The sequence below is a fragment of the Coenobita brevimanus genome, chromosome 21 (assembly GCF_032717465.1).
Source record: "Coenobita brevimanus isolate Jiangsu-jjx chromosome 21, ASM3271746v2, whole genome shotgun sequence".
NCBI classification, from domain to species: Eukaryota; Metazoa; Arthropoda; class Malacostraca; order Decapoda; family Coenobitidae; genus Coenobita; species Coenobita brevimanus.
In genome coordinates, this window is record NC_136974.1 from 27740689 (window position 1) to 27762050 (window position 21362).

The 21362-nt window shown below is 42.9% G+C and overlaps 1 protein-coding gene across 2 annotated transcripts in view; it reads left to right on the forward strand.

The window, feature by feature from the left end:
- The window catches only part of RIC-3 (RIC3 acetylcholine receptor chaperone), a 488355-nt gene that overhangs the window by 51774 nt on the left and 415219 nt on the right, over positions 1 to 21362 (forward strand). For both annotated transcript variants that reach the window (XM_080266705.1, XM_080266706.1), the window contains exons 2-3: positions 1525 to 1818; positions 7990 to 8105. In XM_080266705.1, the coding sequence (XP_080122831.1) occupies positions 1525 to 1818; positions 7990 to 8105 (410 nt within the window). The remainder of the gene's footprint in view (positions 1 to 1524; positions 1819 to 7989; positions 8106 to 21362) is intronic.

Here is a 21362-nt window from a genome sequence, read left to right on the forward strand (position 1 = left end):
CTGTCTCTGTCTCTATCTATTTATCAGCCTATCTATCTACCTGTCAGTATCACCCAGTAGAAATCCCAGTAGTCCGCTGAAACATTTAAATAACGATGGTTCACTGGCTGTGCCTGGAGTGGATGAAAAATCTACGGTCTTTGCATGTCGTGTTTAAATTTAGATTCTCTCTCTCTCTCTCTTTCTCCCTCTCATATATATATATATATATATATATATATATATATATATATATATATATATATATATATATATATAAACACACACACACCCTATATATAGATACTATAATCCTCTGTGTGTGTGTGTGTGTGTGTGTGTGTAGAAACGATTTTGATGAAACTTGGTAGGATGATTGGAATTGGATCCCAGATGGGCCAGTTTCAATTTCATGTCGATTGAAATTTTCTGAAGGGGGTGTTTTGGCCCCTAATAATTGTCTCGACTGGAGTTACATATCGCGTACGCGGAAAAATTACGGCAGAGCACATCCATGGTGTTTCATGCATCTCTGCACATATACAGTCTGATGTCTATCACTTCATTATGGTTACGAACAGACGATTTTATTCAGCAGAAAATGGCGGTAGCTGTGATGATGGTGATGGTGGTAGCTGTGGTGATGGTGGTTGTGGTGGTGGCTGTATAGAAATGGCTTGCATTTGGGCAAGTGCTTCGCGGCCCAAAGCACTTGCTCCAAAGCGAAACGAAGTTCAGAAAAAGCTCTCATTTGGACAAGTGCTGAGCGGCCCGGTAGGGCCACGTGGCGTTTGTAGAATACTAAGATTGTTGTGACATGTGACATGAGAGGAGTTATGGCTATAGTGTAAACTCTGGATGTAAATATATTGTCCATGCCCACGTGGTCTGAAAATCGAATTGTTGGTACGGAAGTGGCATTATAATAACATGTTACGGTTCGATTCCAAGGACTGAACCGAGATTTTTTGTATCATGTAAACTTACAGTGGTCATGTAAGGCTTAATGTGCACAGTGGCAACTGTTTTGGGCCCTCATGCGTTTCGTTCCCTCCTTTTTTACTCATCCACCATTCCCCTCACCCCCTTTCCCCTCAGTCCCCGCACCCCCCATAAAATAAACGTAGCTGATTGGTAAGGTTTTTGGTCGCGTCTGTGTATGTCTGCCTGCCCGTATGTTTGAGATGTAACTTCTGACAATTTTAACCTTGAAGCCCCCCCCTTTTTTTTTATAGGTATTGGCCATATCTAAGTCAGATCTCGTTATTAATATTATGGGTGAAAGTCGCTGGCTTGAAGAGAAATTTAACCTTAGCCAGCTGTTGACTCTCTCTCTCTCTCTCTCTCTCTCTCACTGGGGCATCATTATCATCATCATCATTATTACTATTATTATTATTATTATTATTATTATTATTATTGTTTTTATTATTATTATTATTATTATTATTATTATTATTATTATTACCACCAGCAGCAGCAGCAACATCAGTAACAACACCCAACTAAGCTTGATCCTTCTCTTCCATACCCGCGTCATCCCAGCATGGCGAAACCCAGCCAACGTCGACTTTGCCAACAAGCTGTGTTTCCTACTGGAAGAGCAGCAGCAGGGAGCATCAGCAGCGGCAGCAGCGGCGGCTCTGAAGGGCGAAGGGTGCTGGATGGAGGTGTGGCGGGGGTGCGGACATGAGCTGACGGAGGTGGTGGTGGAGGCGGTGAGGCTGGGCAAGGACAAGACCAACCTAACCGAATGTCTGTCCACTAAGTACGGTCTCACTTCCGCCCTCATCGCTGCCGCCGCCCCGCCTAAAATCAGACCCCGGCCTTACCTCCCTCGTGAGTTTCAAGTTTGAAACCCTCACCGGAGAATTGGTAACGCCTGAAAACTAACAAACTAACAGCTGACTCTGAAATAGGTTGATTTTAATCATGGATTATATAGGAGTTTGAATATGAAACTGTTGCTTGAAAACTAGCAGTCAAAACCTAACGAACTAACACCTGAAGTTCAAGTAACTAACGCTTGAATCTAACTCTGGCCTTTTTCTACCTTCGGACTCACGTTACCAACAGGTGAGTGAGATAAAAAGAAGAAGTGCCATACGGACGGCTTCTACAACTCTCAACAACGATCTGCAGGACTAGGCGGTAGTGGCGACGGTGAGGCTGAGTAAGGACAAAACTAACCATAGCAAGTGTCTGTCCACCATGTACAGTCTCACTTATATCAGACCCGGGCCTTACCTCCCTCGTGAGTTTGAAGTTTGAAACCATCGCCTGGAAACTAACCAGCTGACACCTGAAATGTAACTGACACTTGAATCTAAGACGGGTTTATTTTGACTGCAGACTTTGTGGCTTATAGCCTTCAGAACCCGCCTCCCTCATGCATTAAAGGTTTGAAAATACTGCCTAAAAACTACTATCGCACGAAACTTTGCGATCTAACGCCAGAAATTAACCAATGCTTGAATCTAGCTTTGTTATATTTATTACAGACGACATGAAATAACAGCTATGGAATTTAATATATACAGGAACATACTTTTTTACCACAGTTTGTTTCCCTCGCATGTGTCATTCTTGTACCATCTCCTGAAACTTTACTAAATAACACTTATTTCTGTCTATCGACCTGTTTGTCTGTTTACATGCAGAAGCTTTAATCCCGAGGCGTTGGCCACGACCAAATCGCCTCCATGTCTTCGTGTACGCCGTCAGGTACCGGTAGTCCTTTCTCTGTTCCACACCACCCTGACCTCTCCGTCCATCCCTCTCATCCTCAGCCTTCCTCTTCTCTTTCTTACCACCTCACTCACGTGCACTCTTTTCGTCAATCTTTCACTCTCCATTCGCGTCACATGGCCGGGCCATCGCAAAGTACTCGTGACACTTTCCAGCATAATTCTTAAAAACACCGCAAAGCTCCTGAGCTTCCTCATTTGTCTGTCTGGCTCTCCACGTAAACTCTGCATACTCCTGTCAGGTAACTCATTTCCACTCCTCTCAGTCTTGACTAGTTACCTTCCAGTAAAATTAAAGCTTCATTTCCATAGATTAGTGTGGGGAACACAGTACTTTCATGGAACTATTTATTTACATCCATGTTACATCCATGCTTATCCCCCTATTCCTCGTCACCTGCCCTTAATGTACTGTATCTCCATCCCCCCTTCCTTAGTGCACCCATTTTCACACTTCATCCCGTAATCTCCCATAAAAGAAGATACTTAAAGGTGCTCATATTCTTCGTCTCTTGACCATTCAGCCTCAATATGCAGTCCGTGGCTTCAGTCTTCTCATAATCATAACTTTATTCGTTCCTACCTTCTCCGTAATATTTTGTTTCTTATACACACACTTTCCAATTCATTCACCAAGACTTGCAGCTCCCACTCGTCTTCACCTACAGGAAACACTTACAGGAAGAGTATAATCAGCATACAAATGTACAGGCAATATCTGCACCAACCCCTCTCTCGTGAGGGATGTTCCAACACACTGCTCTGCTTATACTTATGTAATGCTATCAGTACACTGTACATATTGGATTAGCACGGAAATTTGGAAAATACCTGTTTCAGTCCAGTATTCAAATCAAAGAACTTGATCATTTCACCTTACACACACACACACACACACACACACACACACACACACACACACACACACACACACACACACACACACACACACACACACACACACACACACACACACACACACACACACACACACACACACACACACACACACACACACACACACACACACACACACACACACACACACACACACACACACACACACACACACACACACACACACACACACACACACACACACACACACACACACACACACACACACACACACACACACACACACACACACACACACACACACACACACACACACACACACACACACACACACACACACACACACACACACACACACACACACACACACACACACACACACACACACACACACACACACACACACACACACACACACACACACACACACACACACACACACACACACACACACACACACACACACACACACACACACACACACACACACACACACACACACACACACTGCTGCCCTTGCACCCTCTTACATACTATACACAGCACTTCAATTTCCCATCCACTCCACATATTCTCAGCACGTTCCTTCTGTCTACTCTGCCGTATGCATTCTCCGGATCATACGGCCTTGTCTGATCGTAGTGTTGGAGGAGCGATGTGGGGCACTAAGCAACATGTGCTGAATATTTGACACACACGAACGGTGTCGCCAGATTATAAAATACTGAGCTGTATGATAGTTGGCATAGATTCATGATGTGAAGTGTGTCATTATAAAATATACTGTACATAACAAAGGAAAATACACCTAGGGCGCAAAATAAATTGCTAAAGAAAGTGTGCTATGAAGTCTCCTATGCTAACGAATACGGATTATAGGCTGCTTCTTGACTGGTAAGCAATGAAATAAAAAGGAATTGCTCAGGCAGAAGGTTTCTCCGAGTGACTAATTGTGGTGTTGGTAGAGCGGTGTCGGATACTAACCAACAGGTGCTGAATACTTGGCACACACGGACGCCCTCGCCAAGAGATTATAAACATACTCTTTAGCAACAAGAGCATGCCTCGCTAACCTCACCATTCGCGGTAAACCACGATTTTTTTTCGTGGTTTTAATGTAGCTGGTCCAATGCTAACTCTAGAAATACTTTAAAATTGGTTAAAGAAGAATATGATTTCAATAAGGAAACCCAACCTAGCTACCCAACCAAGGATCTATGTACAGTAACATAGAAATTAACCAAGGTTGAGATTTATGAATTTACCTATGATGGTTTAGAAATTTACCAAGGTTGAGATTTATAAATTTACCTATGATGATTTAGAAATTAACCAAGGCTGAGATTTATAACTTTACCTATGATGATTTTCCTCTCTTAAGTAAAATCCGTGTTTGCAAGATTAAAGAAACGCTGTAAAATTCTGCACTCTTCCTTGCATGTCCTTGCAGAAGCAGATCTTAACGTACAGTAGGAAAATTACAGTATGGATATTTGCTTGTGATATACAGTAACAAACCAACTGATAAACTATCCAACCTAGGAATTAAACAGCGGAGGAAACTAGCCATCGGAGGAAGAGACCAATGGAGAAACTAACCAACAGAGGAACTAATCAATTGAAAAGGAAACCAGTGCAAAGAAGCAAATAACCAGAAAAAATCAGCCGAAGAACTAGCCAGTATAGTTAGTAATCAGAGGGAGAGCTGACCCATTTACTATATAACCAACGGAGAAACTAACCAGCCAACGATACACCCGCGAGAACACTAAGAAATCTAAGAACTAACAAACGAAGGAATCAGCAGCGGAGGAACTAACCAAACTAGGAACAAAGCTTTGACATTTCCGTATATCTTGAGGAGAAACTAGACAGAATTTCGCACAAAAGGAGACAACTATTCAGACCGAGGACATCCTATATCTTATGCATGGAATCTCCATACTGTTTTTCTAGCTTAGGAAAGAATATTGTTAGTGAACGGGTTAGAGATAGCTTTTATTAATCCTTTCATTTTACATCATCTTTACTAAGCTTAATAGAATCGTCTGTTAGCAGCAAGAATAAAGTGAAAAATAACCAGTGTGATAAAGTGATCATGTTAGAAAACAATGGGGTCCTCGAGCAGGAGGGGTTAGCTAACACACCTGCTAATCCTCACCCATCCAAAGATTAAACCCACGACCTAAAATATATATATATGTAAAGAGAGAGAGAGAGAGAGAGAGTTCAAGCCCCCCTTTCGGCGATTGGGTACATCGGCCTTAACGTTATGGGGAACTAACACGACCAGGCCCCCCTCATGTTGCCTGCCCCTGTAGGAACTAATGATGCATGGCGATGGTTGTTTACCTTTTTGAATTTGCAGGCTTTGTGTTTATTTGGGGGGTTTCTCTCTGTCTGTCTGTCTCTGTCTGTCTCTGTCTCTGTCTGTCTGTCTGTCTGTCTGTCTCTCTCTCTCTCTCTCTCTCTCTCTCTCTTTGCCTAATTCGCTGTCTAACACGCTCATGTTTCCCGTCTGTTCACGTGCCTCCTCCTGCACCAATGTAGCGACACCCTGCCCACCCCTGCCTTACCCTGCCTACCGTTGCCTATCCATGCTTACCCTAGCCACACCTTTCCTACCTATGCTTACCCTTGCCTATCCCTTCCTACCCGTGCCTCACCCTACCTCCCTCTCAAGTTTCCTCCCGTCTGTCACACTTTATCTGCCTCCTCTTGCTTCGCTCTGCCTAATTTTGCCCTTCTTCTCCGCCTGCCCATCTCTCTCTCTCTCTCTCTCTCTCTCTCTCTAAATATACCTATACCTCTCTCCATCTCTACCTATACCTTTCTCCCTATCTATATATTTATATTTTAAATTTTCTTCCCCTTAGCCTATACCTCTCTCCCTCTCCACCTATACCTCTCTCCCTTTCTACCTATACTTCTTTCCCTCTCCACCTATACCTCTCTCCCTCTCCACCTATACCTCTCTCCCTTTCTACCTATACCTCTCTCTCTCTCTCCACCTATACCTCTCTCCCTCTCCACCTATACCTCTCTCCCTTTCTACCTATACCTCTCTCTCTCTCTACCTATACCTCTCTCCCTCTCTACCTATACCTCTCTCCCTCTCTGCCTGTACCTCTCCCCTCTACCTGCTGTATACCTCACTCTGTTTCTACGTATACGTCTTTTCCTCCTTACCTATCTCTCTTTTCCTTTCTATTTTTACCTCTCTTCTCCTCAACCTGTGCCTCTCTTCTTCTCCGCCTAAACGTTTCTCCCTCTACCCATACCTCTCTCCCTCGCTACCTGCACCTTTCTCTCACTCTCTACCTACACCTATCCATCTCTTCTTATCAACCTTTACCTCTCCCCCTCTACCTCAGCCTCTCGTCCACTCTGCCTCTAAATCTTCCCCCTTTAACCGTACCTCTCTCCCTCGCGGCCTGTACCTCTCTTCCTGGCTGCCTGTACCTCTTTCCCTCTCCACCCGTATCTGCCTCCCTCTCTGCCTACACCACTATTCCTCTCTTCCTGTCCTCTCTCCCTCACAACTGTATCTGCCCGTGCCTAACCCCACCCCTTTTCTCCCTCTTCCTCACTGTACCTCGACCAGCCTCTCTCCCTATCTGTCTCTACCGCTGTACCACACTTTCTAATCGTGTCTAACCCCACCTTTCTCCTTCTGCCTAACCTTAACCCACCTCTTCCCTCCTAAGCGTGCCCCTTCCCACCTCCCTCTCTACCTCTCCATGCCTGACCTCTCTCTCTCTCTCTCTCTCTCTCTCTCTCTCTCTCTCTCTGTCTCAGCCAAACCCTTCCTTTTTTCCCCTCTACCTCAAATTTCCCTTCTGCCTCACCGTGCCTAACTCCCACTCCGCCAAACCGTTCCTGACTCCATCTGTCTCCTTTTCTGCCCCACTTTCCTCCTTTCTTCACGATGCCTGATTCCTTACTTTGCCTAACTTCATATGCCTCTTTTTCTACCTCACCTTTCCTCTCTGCCTCACCGTGCTTAAGTCCCGGTCTACCTGACTCCACTTCTCCATCTCTTCCTGACCTTCTCTCACTCACTGTGCCCTCTATGTCTAACTCCACGTCTCTTCCCTCTCTGCTTCACCTTTCCCTTCTGCCGCACCGTGCCCATTCCCCCCCCCCTCTCTCTCTCTCTCTCTCTCTCTCTCTCTCTCTCTCTCTCTCTCGTGTGTGTCAGCGTAACCGTGTCTAATTCCCTGTCTGTGTAACCGTGCCCAACTCCACATGTCTCCCACTGCACGGCATAGTCCCTCTCTGCCAAACCCAACCTAAGCTAATCAAATCTAATCTAACCTAACCTAAACAAAACTAAACTAACCTAACCTAACTTAACCTAACCTCTTAACCTAACCGTCCCTAACCCACATTTATTTTTCTCCAGAGGGCCCCCACGCCCGACCTGAGCGTCCAGCACACCTGTATCCGGAGATGATGCACCCGGCGCTGAGGGAGAAGGGCCGGGCACTACCCCAACGATCCATAGACAAGCAGCCCAGGGTAAGTACACCCCACCACACCACAAGGACAAGGCACGGGTAGGGCCAGGGTAGTGTAGGGGTAAAGTTACTTAAAAACAAGGGCGGGTAGTACAGAGAGCAGTGTAGTAGTTGTGTAGTATCTATAAAAGTAGTGGAATGGACCTACTCAGATTAAGTTATTATTGGAGTTTTGCAGTACAGAGGGCATTGTACTAGTGGTGTGGTATGTATATTAAATAGTGTAATGGACGTACCGAAATTGAATTACTTTAGCGGAGTTTTGTAATTGTATTATACTCACAGGCTTCTATGAGGTGGTAGCACCCATCTTCCTGTCACTTGATGTATTAGTACCTCAGTACCTACACTGCGTGACAAGCCAAATGTCTTCATGTATATCAGGGAACAATTTATTACACTTGAATTTTTAACCATAAATCGTATCCTTGGGATAGAGAAGAAAGAATAATATCCATATATTCCCAGCGTGACGTTTAGGGAAAAAGGGAGTAGGCGGTGTGGACCATAGATCCCCTTTCCCTCAAAATCTCCTCCTCAGTGGATCAGATGACCCCGGGGCTGAGTCCGTGCTTGCCAAGGGTTACTTAATGCTGGAAAAGCTTGTATTGCTGTGTGGAATGTATGAGATCTGAATGAAAAATGTGAGAGAATAGACGCAGTGAAGCATTATTAGAGGTCTAAATGAAGATTGTGAGAGTATAGACGCAGCGAAGCATTATTGGAAATAATGTATAACCTAATATGATGTCGGTGTGGGAGATGAAGATGAGAAGGATTGAAGTGGATAACATAGAATGTGTGACATGTGTAAGGTCAGGTATGAGCACACGTGGGCGAAATAAATAGGTAGGTACTTTATTGATTAAAAATGAATGGCGGAGAGAAGTGAAGGATCATATATGTATCAACGAGTGGTTCATGTATGTGGTGTCAAGTAAGAGCAGGAGAAAATGGCGCTGATTATTGTATAAGCACCTTACAATGATAAAGGTGTGGATAAAGATGACAGGTTTTAGGACCAATTGGACAGTGACAGGGCAAATACCAACGAGTTATATATTGTGACGGGAGACCTGAATGGGAGATCCGACAGTGGCCCTTTTAAGATGTAATGGGTCGTATGGAGAGCCAGGGGGGAACGAAACGGATGCCGACTGAAGGACATGTGACAAGAAAGAAGGTCATACATTAGTCATTTATATTTTGAACACAAAGAAGTACTCGCGTATGCATGCTGTGCAGATGTAAGAGAGAACATTGAAAGTAGCCTGGCAGATTAGCGTGTGTGCTTGTAAAGAGATGCTTAGGTATGATATGAGATGAGGGCGGTGAGAGGACGGTGGAGAGTCTTGTCTAACCATATGATTGTGGTATGCAGAGTGAAACTAGGAGAAGCATGGAGAAGGAACGAGAAGCTACTGAGTGAAAGATCGAAAGAAGCGTCGCAGTGGCAGAGAGAGTTGAACAAAAGGTAATGGATCGGGAAGACTTGTGGAGTGTATACAAGGAGTGTTTGGTTATGAATGACTGCTAAGGTTGTATTTGGTGTTGTAATTCCTGACTAGAAAGAAAGGTACAAATTGCTAGATTCTGGAAATTGAAAGAGCAGTGACAAGAAAAACTTGGTTGGGCTGGATGCTAGAAAGACATTCTGGTGAAAGAAAGAGGAGGAAACATTCTGGGCATGTAAATTTGTGTGATGAGGTTGGTATAGAAAAAAAATAATTGTAGAAGGAAATTGAATGTAAACTATATATATTGCAAATGGGCAACTATTTTGGAAAAGTTGCAGTAATTTAAGAATGAGTGTGGCATAGAGTTTGAAAATGCAAGGGATCATAGTGAGAGAATGCCAAGAAATGGAAGAGCAATAAGGAGCAGATGGAAAGAATATTTTGAAGCTAACAAATGAGAATAATAAAAAGCACAGCGGTGGTAAACATGACAAGCTTTGACGGTTCACAGAAAGTGAATGTGGTGCTTGAGAGTATGATAAAGACAGAAAGAAGAGACTGAAGAATGGTAATAGCAGCAAGCGGTGATGAGGTATATGCAGAGATGCTAAAATGCAGGTGAGAGAGTGGAGTTAAATATTTGTGGGAGGTATGCCAGAAAGCTTGGACGTTGGAGCTGCAATACTGGAGTGCAAAAAGGCTGTGACTATGTCCTTGTAAGAAAGTTTAGGTGATCCGTGTGAGTGCAAGTAGTATAATGGGATAGGTTTACTGAACATTGAAGGAAAGGTATATGGAAAAACAATCAAAGAATATGTAAGTAATACATCATGATGTTGGGACAAGTGATTAACAGAGTACGGTACCTTTAGGAGTGGTAAGGTAAGTGTGGATAAGTATTTACAGTAACACAGACAGAGCAGAAAGCGTGTAAGAAGGATTATAAAGTATATATATATGGTAGTTTTTTATATGGAAAAAACATACGACTTAGTAATTAAGGGTGATTTTAGAATGGTGGGGGTATAAAAAACGGTTGAATATATTAAATGGAGTTAAATTGATAGTGAAAGATGTTGAAGAGAAGACTGACGCCAATGTGAGCAGTTTGATATTAGTGGGAAACAAGGTGTGTGATATCCCCATGGAAGTTCACCATATATATATATATATATATATATATATATATATATATATATATATATATATATATATATATATATATATATATATGGGGGGGCGGTTATGAATGGTGAAGAGTAGAGTATCTCAGATGTGATGTATATCTGATGATGATGTGTATGTTTGTGAGGGGCGTTTTTAAAAGCTAATGTAAATAGTAGTAATGTAAATAGTTTGGCCATGTGGAGAGGATGGACGGTGAAAGACTGACGAAGAGAGTGTATGTGAGTGAGGTGGAGGGGGAAAGAGGGAGGGGGAGGCCGAGGATGAGATGGAGGGATGGGGTGGAGAGGTATATGAGAGAGGGGGGTGTGAGTTGGGAGCAGGGGAGTGAAATGGCGGGGGACAGGGCGACTTGGAGGCGATTTGTTTGTGGCCACCCCAAACGGGACTGAGGCGTCTGGCAATAGATAGATAGATAGATAGTAAATAGTAGTAGAATGATGTTTTTTTAGCCGTTACGAAGACGGTCAGTGTGATATGTTTGTGAATGGAGAGACTTATGTGAATGATTTAGATATCTCGTTGCAGTAACAGAAAAGTGATGTTAAATGTGCCAGGAAAGTTGAGAGTTGAGGGGCTCAGCTAAGAAAATACGACGGTGCAGTGAAGGACTTGGTCCAAAGGAAAGTACTGAGTATCGAAGATGCAAGAGCATTGCATGAGTGTGAAAAATCAGATAAATGGAAACGGGACTGTTAGGAAATGTGATTGGCTTGCTAGATTATGTGCGGGTATATACATAGAGATCCTGAAAGATGTGGAGTAAGGAGGTCTGATGATAACCGGGAAGAATTGTACAGATGATAATTATGGTCAAATGGAGAGAACAGATACCGGTACAGATTGCTTGGTGAAGTGGGTATATGTGTGTGAATTTGAAAGTGGGAGGAGGCATGGTAGGCCATAAAGAAGGTAGCTGTATATGATGAATTAATCTGGGAGAAAGCGAGGGATGGAAATGGATGAAGCTAAATTGTTAGCATGGAGTCGATATGGATGGATGGAGTCTCTACCAAAGAGCACATGACTTGGGATTAGCACCCTGTTTTTAACTTGGTAGTGGACAGAGTGACTCTTTTAGACGGACATGTAAAATGCGTTTATAAAGGAAAATGGATAAAAATATATGCAGACAGTTATGCTTGTACGTAGGAGCCAGGAAACCAGTGGCCTGAATGATGTGTTAATGACTGTTTGTCCCATGTCGTTCGACATTCTGTTGGCAGTTCTCCCTGTACTCTGCATTCTCTTTCATTGCTTTAGAGCCTGTCTCACTTTTTTTTTTTTTTTTCAGTGAAGGTTAGAATGAAGGAGCTTGTACGATTGAGCGTATTGGACATGACAGGACAGAGCACATTAGGGAAGGGTAGAAGGGGCTGGCAGGGCATAGAAAGGCAGAGTAGGGCAGGACATGAAATAGAAAGGCAGACTAGGGCAGGAGATGTTAAAAAAAGCAGGGCAGGATGTAGCTAAACAGGACAGGCAGGGCAAGATATAGATGGTCATGGCAGGGAGGGCAGGATATAGAAAGGCGGGACAGGATATGAATGGACAGAACATAGCAGGGCAAGATATAGAAAGACTCGGCAGGGTAGGGTATGATACAGAGTCAGGCCAGGGTATGGTTGGGCAGCGACAAATATAAATGGGATTTTAGGGCTTATTGGAGACTGTTCCTAACCCCTATTACCCCGAAGGATCTCTCATAAGCTAAATAAAATAATCTGGTGTTAGCTATAATTAGAGTACGTCCAGTGGCTGAAGGGGTTAGCCTCTTCACTATGGAATCTAACTTGAGTATGCCGTAAGCCGTAAAAGTAAAAAAAGCGTCCTGGGGTTAAGAGGGTTAAAATAAAGTTGTGTGTGGTACGTTTTTGCAGAGTGAGGCAGGGTGCATAAGAAACGGAGCACAATTAGTGGTTTGGGATGGTGGAAAGCTTAAAAGTAGCGGCAGCGTGTGTATGTGGCAGGGGGAAGATGAGAATAGACTGTCATAGGAAAAGTATGCAAGGATAAATGAAGGGTGTGGCAGGGTGAAGTAGGGTGTGGGAAGACGTGTTAGGGTTTACGGGGGTGTGAGGAGCTGTGATCAAGTGCATGATAGGGTGCTGGAGAGCGTGGTAGGGTGTGGTGAGATCATGGGGCGATGTGGAAGAGAGTGGTGTGGTGCGTGAGTTACGAGTGTGTGAACGTATGGTAAGGTGCAGAAGGTTGTGGTAGGGTGTAGAGGAGCATTGTAGGCTTTGGTAGGGTGTGGGAGGATATGGCATGGTTTGAGTGGGAATGTTAGGGGTGTGGAAGAGGGATGAAGGATGTGGGAGGGTGTGGTAGGGCGTGGAAGGGCATGGTAGGGAATGGGACAGGGTGTGGAGGGGCATGCATGGGTATTGAAGATGTGGGAGGGTGTGTGATAGCATATGAGAGCATAGTAGATTGTGGACGAGCGTTGTAACGTGAGTGGGTGTTGAAGGGTGTGTGAGGGTCTTGTGGGATGTTGAAGGGCTTGGGAGGAGCAGGTGGAGGAAAACTATTTAATTGGCGTATATATAGTTTAAAATATAGTCCATTACTTTCAGATCAATCTCTTCCACTTCCTCAAATTTTGCAATATATGTAAGTTAATGTTTGAAATGTTGCAGTTTTCTTTAATGCCGTCTGTAGCCGAGGCACGTTTTCTTTGTAAGTCTCCTGGTTTAATAATACCGCGCGGAAGAGAAACCTAATACAGTATTTCCTCATGCTTACTCTGTGGGTTTTTTCTGGGGCTTCTTTTCGGGAATAATCCTTGGGTCACAACAAACTACTAACGTAGGCACTTATCTGTCCTTGTAGACGAAAATGGTGGAAAATAATGCAGTAGTGTACCCTTTGCTGTCGCTCACTGCTGTGTGTGTATGTGTGTGTGTGTGTGTGTGTGTGTGTGTGTGTGTGTGTGTGTGTGTTTCGTTTGAAGTGAAATGTACGAGTAAACTGAATGCATCACCGTTCATCATTACTGCTTCCTGAAATGGCTGTCTGATGGAGGAACAAGATGGAACTAGCATCTTTAAGGGAGAGAGATACTTCCAGAGATATTCGTTTATTCCTTAGAAAAATATGTGCACTAACTAGAAAACGCTCAGAGAACGCATACCTCCGTTAGTACCATTGCCATTCAAAAGGATCCGGATCCGCCCCAAATTTAATCAATTCTTTCTTGGTCCATGGCCCACCCTTCCACAAAATTTCATTGAAATTATTTGAGAACTTTGGGAGATATTGTGCGGGATACTCCGGACTCGAATCCTTCCCCAAATTTAATCATTTTTTTCCTTGGTCCATGGCCCACCCATCTACAAAAATTTCATCAAAATTCGTTCGAAACTTTTTGAATAATCCTGGTATCAGGACGACGAACAAACAAACGAACGCGGGATAAAACATAGCCTCCCTGGCGGAGATAATTAAGGGCCACATTCTCGTAGGCTGACGAGGCTTTGTCACCTCTTCCTTGGCAAATAATTCTGCATATTACATCGTATTGGCTTAGTGTTCTCCTGGTTGTAACTGCCGCCAACGAAGTTAGGTGGACGTTATGTATCCATCCCTCCCTGTTTGAGTGCAAGACATCTTAGAAACTTATTTTCGTATTTCAGTGAAATCTGGCGGATAGGTGGGCTGTGGGTTAAGGAAAATAGATTTTGAGGTGGATCTGGATCCAGATGCTGGAATAAATAATAAAATTTATTAACATGCGTGGAGGTATGTACTCTCTGATACTGGAAAACAGGGTAGACTAAGACTGTAGAATGGACTGAGTATGTGAGACCGTGAAAGTATTCGTCTGGTAGGAAAGATTTACAGCAGCGGTTCATTACTTTTATTGGAGTTGGCGAGGGCATGCTCTCTGTGCTTTCTGGTTCTTTGTGTGTTTATATTGGCATAAGAAAATATTAACTTGTTATCAGAAAAGGTAAACATGGGAAGAAAGCAATTTTGTAAGGCTTATACGATGACGGGATTACGGTCTATAAAGTAGGGCGGTTAGAATAAGAAGAGATGAAGTATGTGTTAAAGGCGGTGTTATGAGATTCTCGAACACACACACACACACACACACACACACACACACACACACACACACACACACACACACACACACACACACAAATGGCATACGTTAGTCGGGCGAAATCTCTCATCACTTCTTTCTCCTCTCAACAGCTGAAGGATAGCTATGTCGCTTTAGACGCATTGTACTCTTTCACCTTAACCTGACCCAGATTTTTGTTCCCTTTCAGCTTATTTGACGTATCTCAGTTGGAGCCCACCCCCGCATCCCCCCATAAAAAGAAGAAAAGGGGGGCAGTGCTACGGCTTTGCATATGGCACTTGTTAGTGTGTAGACATATTCTAGGGTTAATATATTTTCAAAATTAAGCATTGAAGATAGAAACAAAGCACTTTTTAGGCAAAGTTAGTTTAAAAGGGAATAACTGCAGATAGGCCAGCGCGACAACTGCCTGTCAGGAAGTGAGTGACACGGAGGGACAGACAGACAGACGCGATGGTATTAACCTCTGAAATATAATGAAGTCTTTGTATTACATGCTTGCTACCTTCAGACGATTTCACTCAGCTTCCACTCTTCAAACCGGAGTTGTTGGATAATGCGTTCATTAACCTACTCAATACGAGGTCATTCCTGAGTATAAGCGTCAAGCAGCAGTGAGAGTAAACTAAAAAGTACCGTCACCCGCTGCGTTTCAACAGTGCGATGTCGTCTTTATATATATATATATATATATATATATATATATATATATATATATATATATATATATATATATATATATATACTTGCCATTTTTAGATTTTTTTGTTAACTTTTCAAACTGGAGAAATTAGATGTAGTCTTCATTTACCCCTTGGCTAAAAGAGGTCTCCCAAAAGCAGAACAGAAGTACGTATCAGGAGGTAGCAATAATGATATGGAAAATACGTAATCTGCCTGAAGTTGTCAAGTTACAGTGGGATGTGCTCCCGAATGTCAACAAATCAGTCGTTGACAGTGGTGCCGTCTTTGAACTATTTAAATTTTGGATGTGTTCTGGCTTTCAATACATTTTATCATATGCTGTTCATTTATTTAAGCACTTGAAAAGTAAACAAGAATCAAGGAACTTCACCAAGAGTTTAATTAAACTTGCATAATTTGGAGGGAATGCATGTAGTTGTAGCAAGTCTAGTGTCCCTTCTCCCCACCAACCACGGGGCTGTAGGAAGTCAGCTGTTCCGCCTGCTTGAGAGAACGGCCCTGCACTTCAGTCCAGTTACGTTTATTATATACCTTTTTCGTCACCACTAGACAGTACAGTTACGAAATCTCTCTCAGGCCTGTATTCTCGTCGGGTAACGAGGATCTCTAGCGCTTTTCCGAATGATTTTCTTTACCACACATTATTATTAATCTGTGTGTTATTTGTTCCTCTTTATTGCCAACACTAATTGCATAATTAACATAGCAGCGTGTTAACGAGTCCTATGCAGACATACTGGTAAGGGAGAAGTACTGACGAGAAGACGAGCCTCAGACTAAGAGAGTTAAAACAGCTAAGACTGAAGAGAGCTGTTGAGATTGGAGTGGTTATATCGAGAAAAGAGTTTATGAAGTGTGGATGGAGGGATTTGATTGGGGGGGGGGATGAGGGAGAATGATGTGTCTTGGAAAAATGAAGCCTGTTACTAAACCGTATTATCCTTGTCGCAGAATACTTTACACCCCTTTTGTATATATCAGTTTTACTTATAACCCCGTATTCGAAACTTGTTATTGCACTTTGACTTCCCAGCACCACGAATGATTAGGTATTCTTAAATATTATTTTATTCCGTCAGATCAGATTAATGCAACTTGTTGGATCTCTAATTAACTGTCAGGTAATGTACCGTACGTATTCGCCTCGAATTAAGGGAAATTGCCGTACTCGCGATCAGGGTCACGATGCTCTACTCTGTGTGGTATATCATGTCCAGTAAAGTTTCAAGTGTCTGAGGGTCTACAACAATATCAGTTCTTTCTTTCGTAGACCACATGTCCTGCTTTAAAGTGGGTTCATGTACGTACACCAGCGCTGCTGTCTAAAAATACTTAGCACTCTCCCACACCCATCGCTTTAGTTTTACAGATTATCGTGTTCATGCGTAAAATCCCTCTCCACGGCGAATTTCGGTCTGATTTTTTTGTTCTCAAAGCCGTATAGAGCTTTGAAAGCAGCGAATTTTAGTGGAGTAAATTTTCCCTAACGGCTTTGTAGTGACATCTACGCACATTATTCAACATGCTTGAGGCTTTTGAACGATGTGTTTACTTGTTTATCTCAGCCTTTGAACCCTTGAACGTCAATCACTGAAAATATTCGAAACTTTTACCATAATGTTTAGATTTATCCTAAATTTTATTCCTTCTCCCAGCTTTATGTGCTGTCAGTGAGGCTGTGATATACTGAGATATTAATGGAACCAAGTCAGCGTAGACGCATGGTGTGAAAGATAGTCTTTCATCGACGCGTTTATTCCTAGGTCGTTTTTCCAAGTCTTCGAAAATGCCAAATTATTCCATTCAAGGTAAATGGGAGTGTTCTAGTCGCCTGGGATATTTGTTATCGCCATATTAACTCTGATAATATTTTTCTGGTATCCGTTATATGTGTTGGCTCGAGCGTTACGCCGGTGCTGTCTAAATGGAAATTAGAGTGAATTAATCCCTTCCCTACAGAGACCAAAATTTCTGCTTAGCGCTGTTAGCAAATGATTTCTTCCAGCTTAGGAAGGACCTGCCTGAGTGCAACAGCAGTGAACACGAGGAAAAGAGAGATGGATGGGAGGAGAAAGTAGAGGGGAAATGAGTGAAGGAGAGGCCTAAAAGTGGGAGGTAGTAGGAAGGAGAGGAGTAACAGTGAGCAGGAATGAAGAGAAAATGTGAGAGGGTAGAGGTGTGAGACAGAATGAGTATGGGGATGGGTCTCGAGAGGGCAACGTGTCCTTCAAGCTGCTTACCTGTGTGTCCGAGCGAGAAAATTAAAGAACGCCCTGCACTCAACCCACTCACTACGTTGACGATTTTTGTAGTGTATTCTGCTCGTGCTGCCTGTTTAGCTTTGGAGAGCGACCTAGTGGTGAAGGGTTTGAATGAAAGCTGTATAAAACCCATCCAGTTCAGTAAAGTTTTTCCTAAGTTAAATTTAATCGTCAGGTAGTCGTAAGAACAGTATATGCTAAATGTATCATGGTGATGAAGAGGTGAACCACTTCATTACGATGACGTCTCGCAATCATTTTTTTTTTTTTTCAACCAACGGACGATTTTGTTCAGCTTGAGAGAGCATCCTAAGAGTGAAAGTTAATCTAACTCGCCAAAAGGTTTCTCCGGCAGACCAGAATAAATTCGCTAAATTATAGTAACGAAAAAGTTAAGAGATGCCATCGTATTGAAGATTTAGGTTAAGGGTACAGCAGGGAAGAAAGGTTGCTGGTTCTTTGAAAGCAGTGATAAGAAACAGGGAAGTGAGCATGGAAGTGAAAAAGTTACTACATGGCAGTATTGTGATACCAACTCTAACGTACGGAAGTGAAGCTTGGACATTGTTGGAAGGACACAAGTCAAGAGTGAGAGCAGTGGAAATGAGTTATTTAAGAGGAACCTGTGGAGTCACGTGGAGAGACAGGCTGACGAATGAGGATATAAAGGAGCGTTGTGGTGTTGGTGTGGATGTGATAGGAAGCGTTATGAGGAACACACTGAGGTGGTTTGGCCATGTGGAGAGGATGGAGGGTGAAGGACTGACGAAGAGAGTGTATGTGAGTGAGGTGGAGGGGGAAGAGGGAGGGGGAGGCCGAGGATGAGATGGAGGGATGGGGTGGAGAGGTACAGTATATGAGAGAGGGGGGTGTGAGTTGGGAGCAGGGCAGTGAAATGGCGGGGGACAGGGCGACTTGGAGGCGATTTGTTTGTGGCCACCGCAAACAGGATTGAGGCGTCTGGCAATAGATAGATAGATAGATAGATTATTCCATTCGTCAACATCATGGGGAATGAAATTGAATATCATAGAAAAAAGTAAACTTCACAATGACCCTCTTCTCCCCTCATCCTTTATTGGACTAATTTTTGCTATCTCCAGGTAGTTTTATATCATGTAGGGGAGACGGTCAGTATTGGCTGGGTAATATACGGTATAGCTTCCATTAACTTTATTAGAGGTTCTTCCTAGCTTAATAAATTGTGTAGTGGTAACCCTAATGTAATGGAAAGTGCTTCCTCATAATAGACATTTAACACCAAAAAAACACACATTTATACCATGTCTGTTAGTTACATGTCAATTGATCCCTTGTTTCCTAAGGACGCTTATTATTGTACTGTTGAGGTTATCACCAGGCGAATTTATTCACCTGAGGTAATCTAACAGTGGATGTACATAGTTTGATCCTGATGATTAACCCCATCATCCCCTTCAGACACGTAGTGAAAGCGCTACTGAAGATTTTAATGGTCTTTCTGAAGCTGAATTAAATTGCCTGATCGTTGCATGAAAAAAGAAAAAAAGGGGGGGGGAGCAGAAAGGGTTGAAAAAAGACTGTTCTCATCCTTTATCAACAGAGATTCAGTCAGTATCGACATTTACCCTACACAGTGCCTTTTCACTACCCTGTTGGCTTCATTCAGTTCATTCTTGCTATTGCCAGACCAGTCTGTTGATCGGAGCCCAGTAATTAATGAGGGGGTTAATTGAGACGAAATATAACGTTAGCAGTTCTTTCCTAATCAAAATAAATTGTCTGGAGGTAACACAAATAAAACAGAAAGACATCGGACTGAAGAGGTTAAACAATGGCTGGTGACTGCTTTATTCGGGTTAACGCTTGTCGATTATGCTTTGCTACGATACCAGTACTGATTTGATTGATTGATTAGCAATGCCAGTTTTATGGGTCGTTAACCCCTAAAACACGATGTCGCATTTTTCACTTTGTTCTTGTTCCCCTTCATTAGCATCTAAGCAAGAGACCTCTGTTGAATAACATCATCTGGAGGTAGCAAGAATGTAATAAAAATCCTTTGGCTGAACGGGTTTTGTGTGTGTGTGTGTGTGTGTGTGTGTGTGTGTGTGTGTGTGTGTGTGTGTGTGTGTGTTTCCTGCGTCGTAAGATGCCAGGGATATGAGAGGCGCTTGATCTTGGAGAAAACGATGATTAAATTCATCACCATAGGTTATATTGGCCATTATCTGAATCTCTCTCTCTCTCTCTCTCTCTCTCTCTCTCTCTCTCTCTCTCTCTCTCTCTCTCTCTCTCTCTCTCTCTCTTTCTCGTACAGGGAGGGTAGATAAAGGGATTATTATGATATAACCCTACTCGCTTCGCTTCCCTTTGTTTCGAGTGACAAGCTTGTTTATCATACCACCAGTATATTGTATCCTCCCCTTCAGATTGCGAGAGAGAGAGAGAGAGAGAGAGAGAGAGAGAGAGAGAGAGAGATGGGGAGAGAGATCATAGCTTTATCACGATGCATAGATCTAACAACGTCGTAACTCGTAGCAGAAACTAAAACCCATGGTTATATATAACCCATCGATGAGGAACTGAGACAAATTACAACACCAATTAAAAAGGAATCATAAAAACAGCCTTTAACTCTTAACACATTCCCGTAATTTTACACAACCCACAGATATAAACAGAAGTACATATAAATATCATCGTCATAACTTCTAACAAAACGCCCTTATATTACATAACCTAGTAATAAACAGTAGGGAGAACAGCAGAACGCAGAACACAAATCATGTTTCTCCATCTAAATAACAACATCACAACTAGCACAAAATCCCTCACTTCTACATCACCCAGCAGTTGAGGGGTTGACGTGACGCAGTGTGAAGCCAAACAAAGGACGCACACAGTTTGTCCAGTTCTTCCGTTCTTCCAGTTCCTGCCTGCCTTCCTCTCCTTCAACGCGCCATCTTCCTCTCGCCCTCGATTTTCATTGTTCCGGATGATACAGTCTTTGATTTTCTACCATATGAGTCTTTAATATATTTGTGCGTTGTTTGTGGCTGTGAGCGTTATTTTTTAGTGCAGAAAACACTTGAATCGAGTAACGCAAATGCTAGAAAATAACGTTTGGCTGAATTTCATGGGCATTGTACTACGTTAAGTTTTTAACTCTGAGAATAAGTGCATAAACATCGTAAGACAGTAATTACATAATAGTAGTAACATACGGTCCACATTACCCCAGAGATGTGCAGGGGCCCAAGGCTAGGCTGCCTTAGTCCGTACGAGTGATACCTACGCCCTTGGCAGCATTACGCAATAAAAGATAATCTTCCTTCTCTTGGGGAGTGGAATCTGTTCGCTTACAGCCAGACCTTCACCCCGACTGGTGTCTCATACCTCTAGACCACCAGGAGATTGTCCAACCGCCAACAAAAGTGTGTTAAGATAATAACAGAGGTCTCAGAAACATCCATCGAGAAAAGTAATAGCTCGGGGGCGTCCATATTAAAACAGTAGAGCCGTGATATAAGTACCGTATCCGTCGAAAAAAAAAGAGAGAGAAAAAAAAGAAAAGG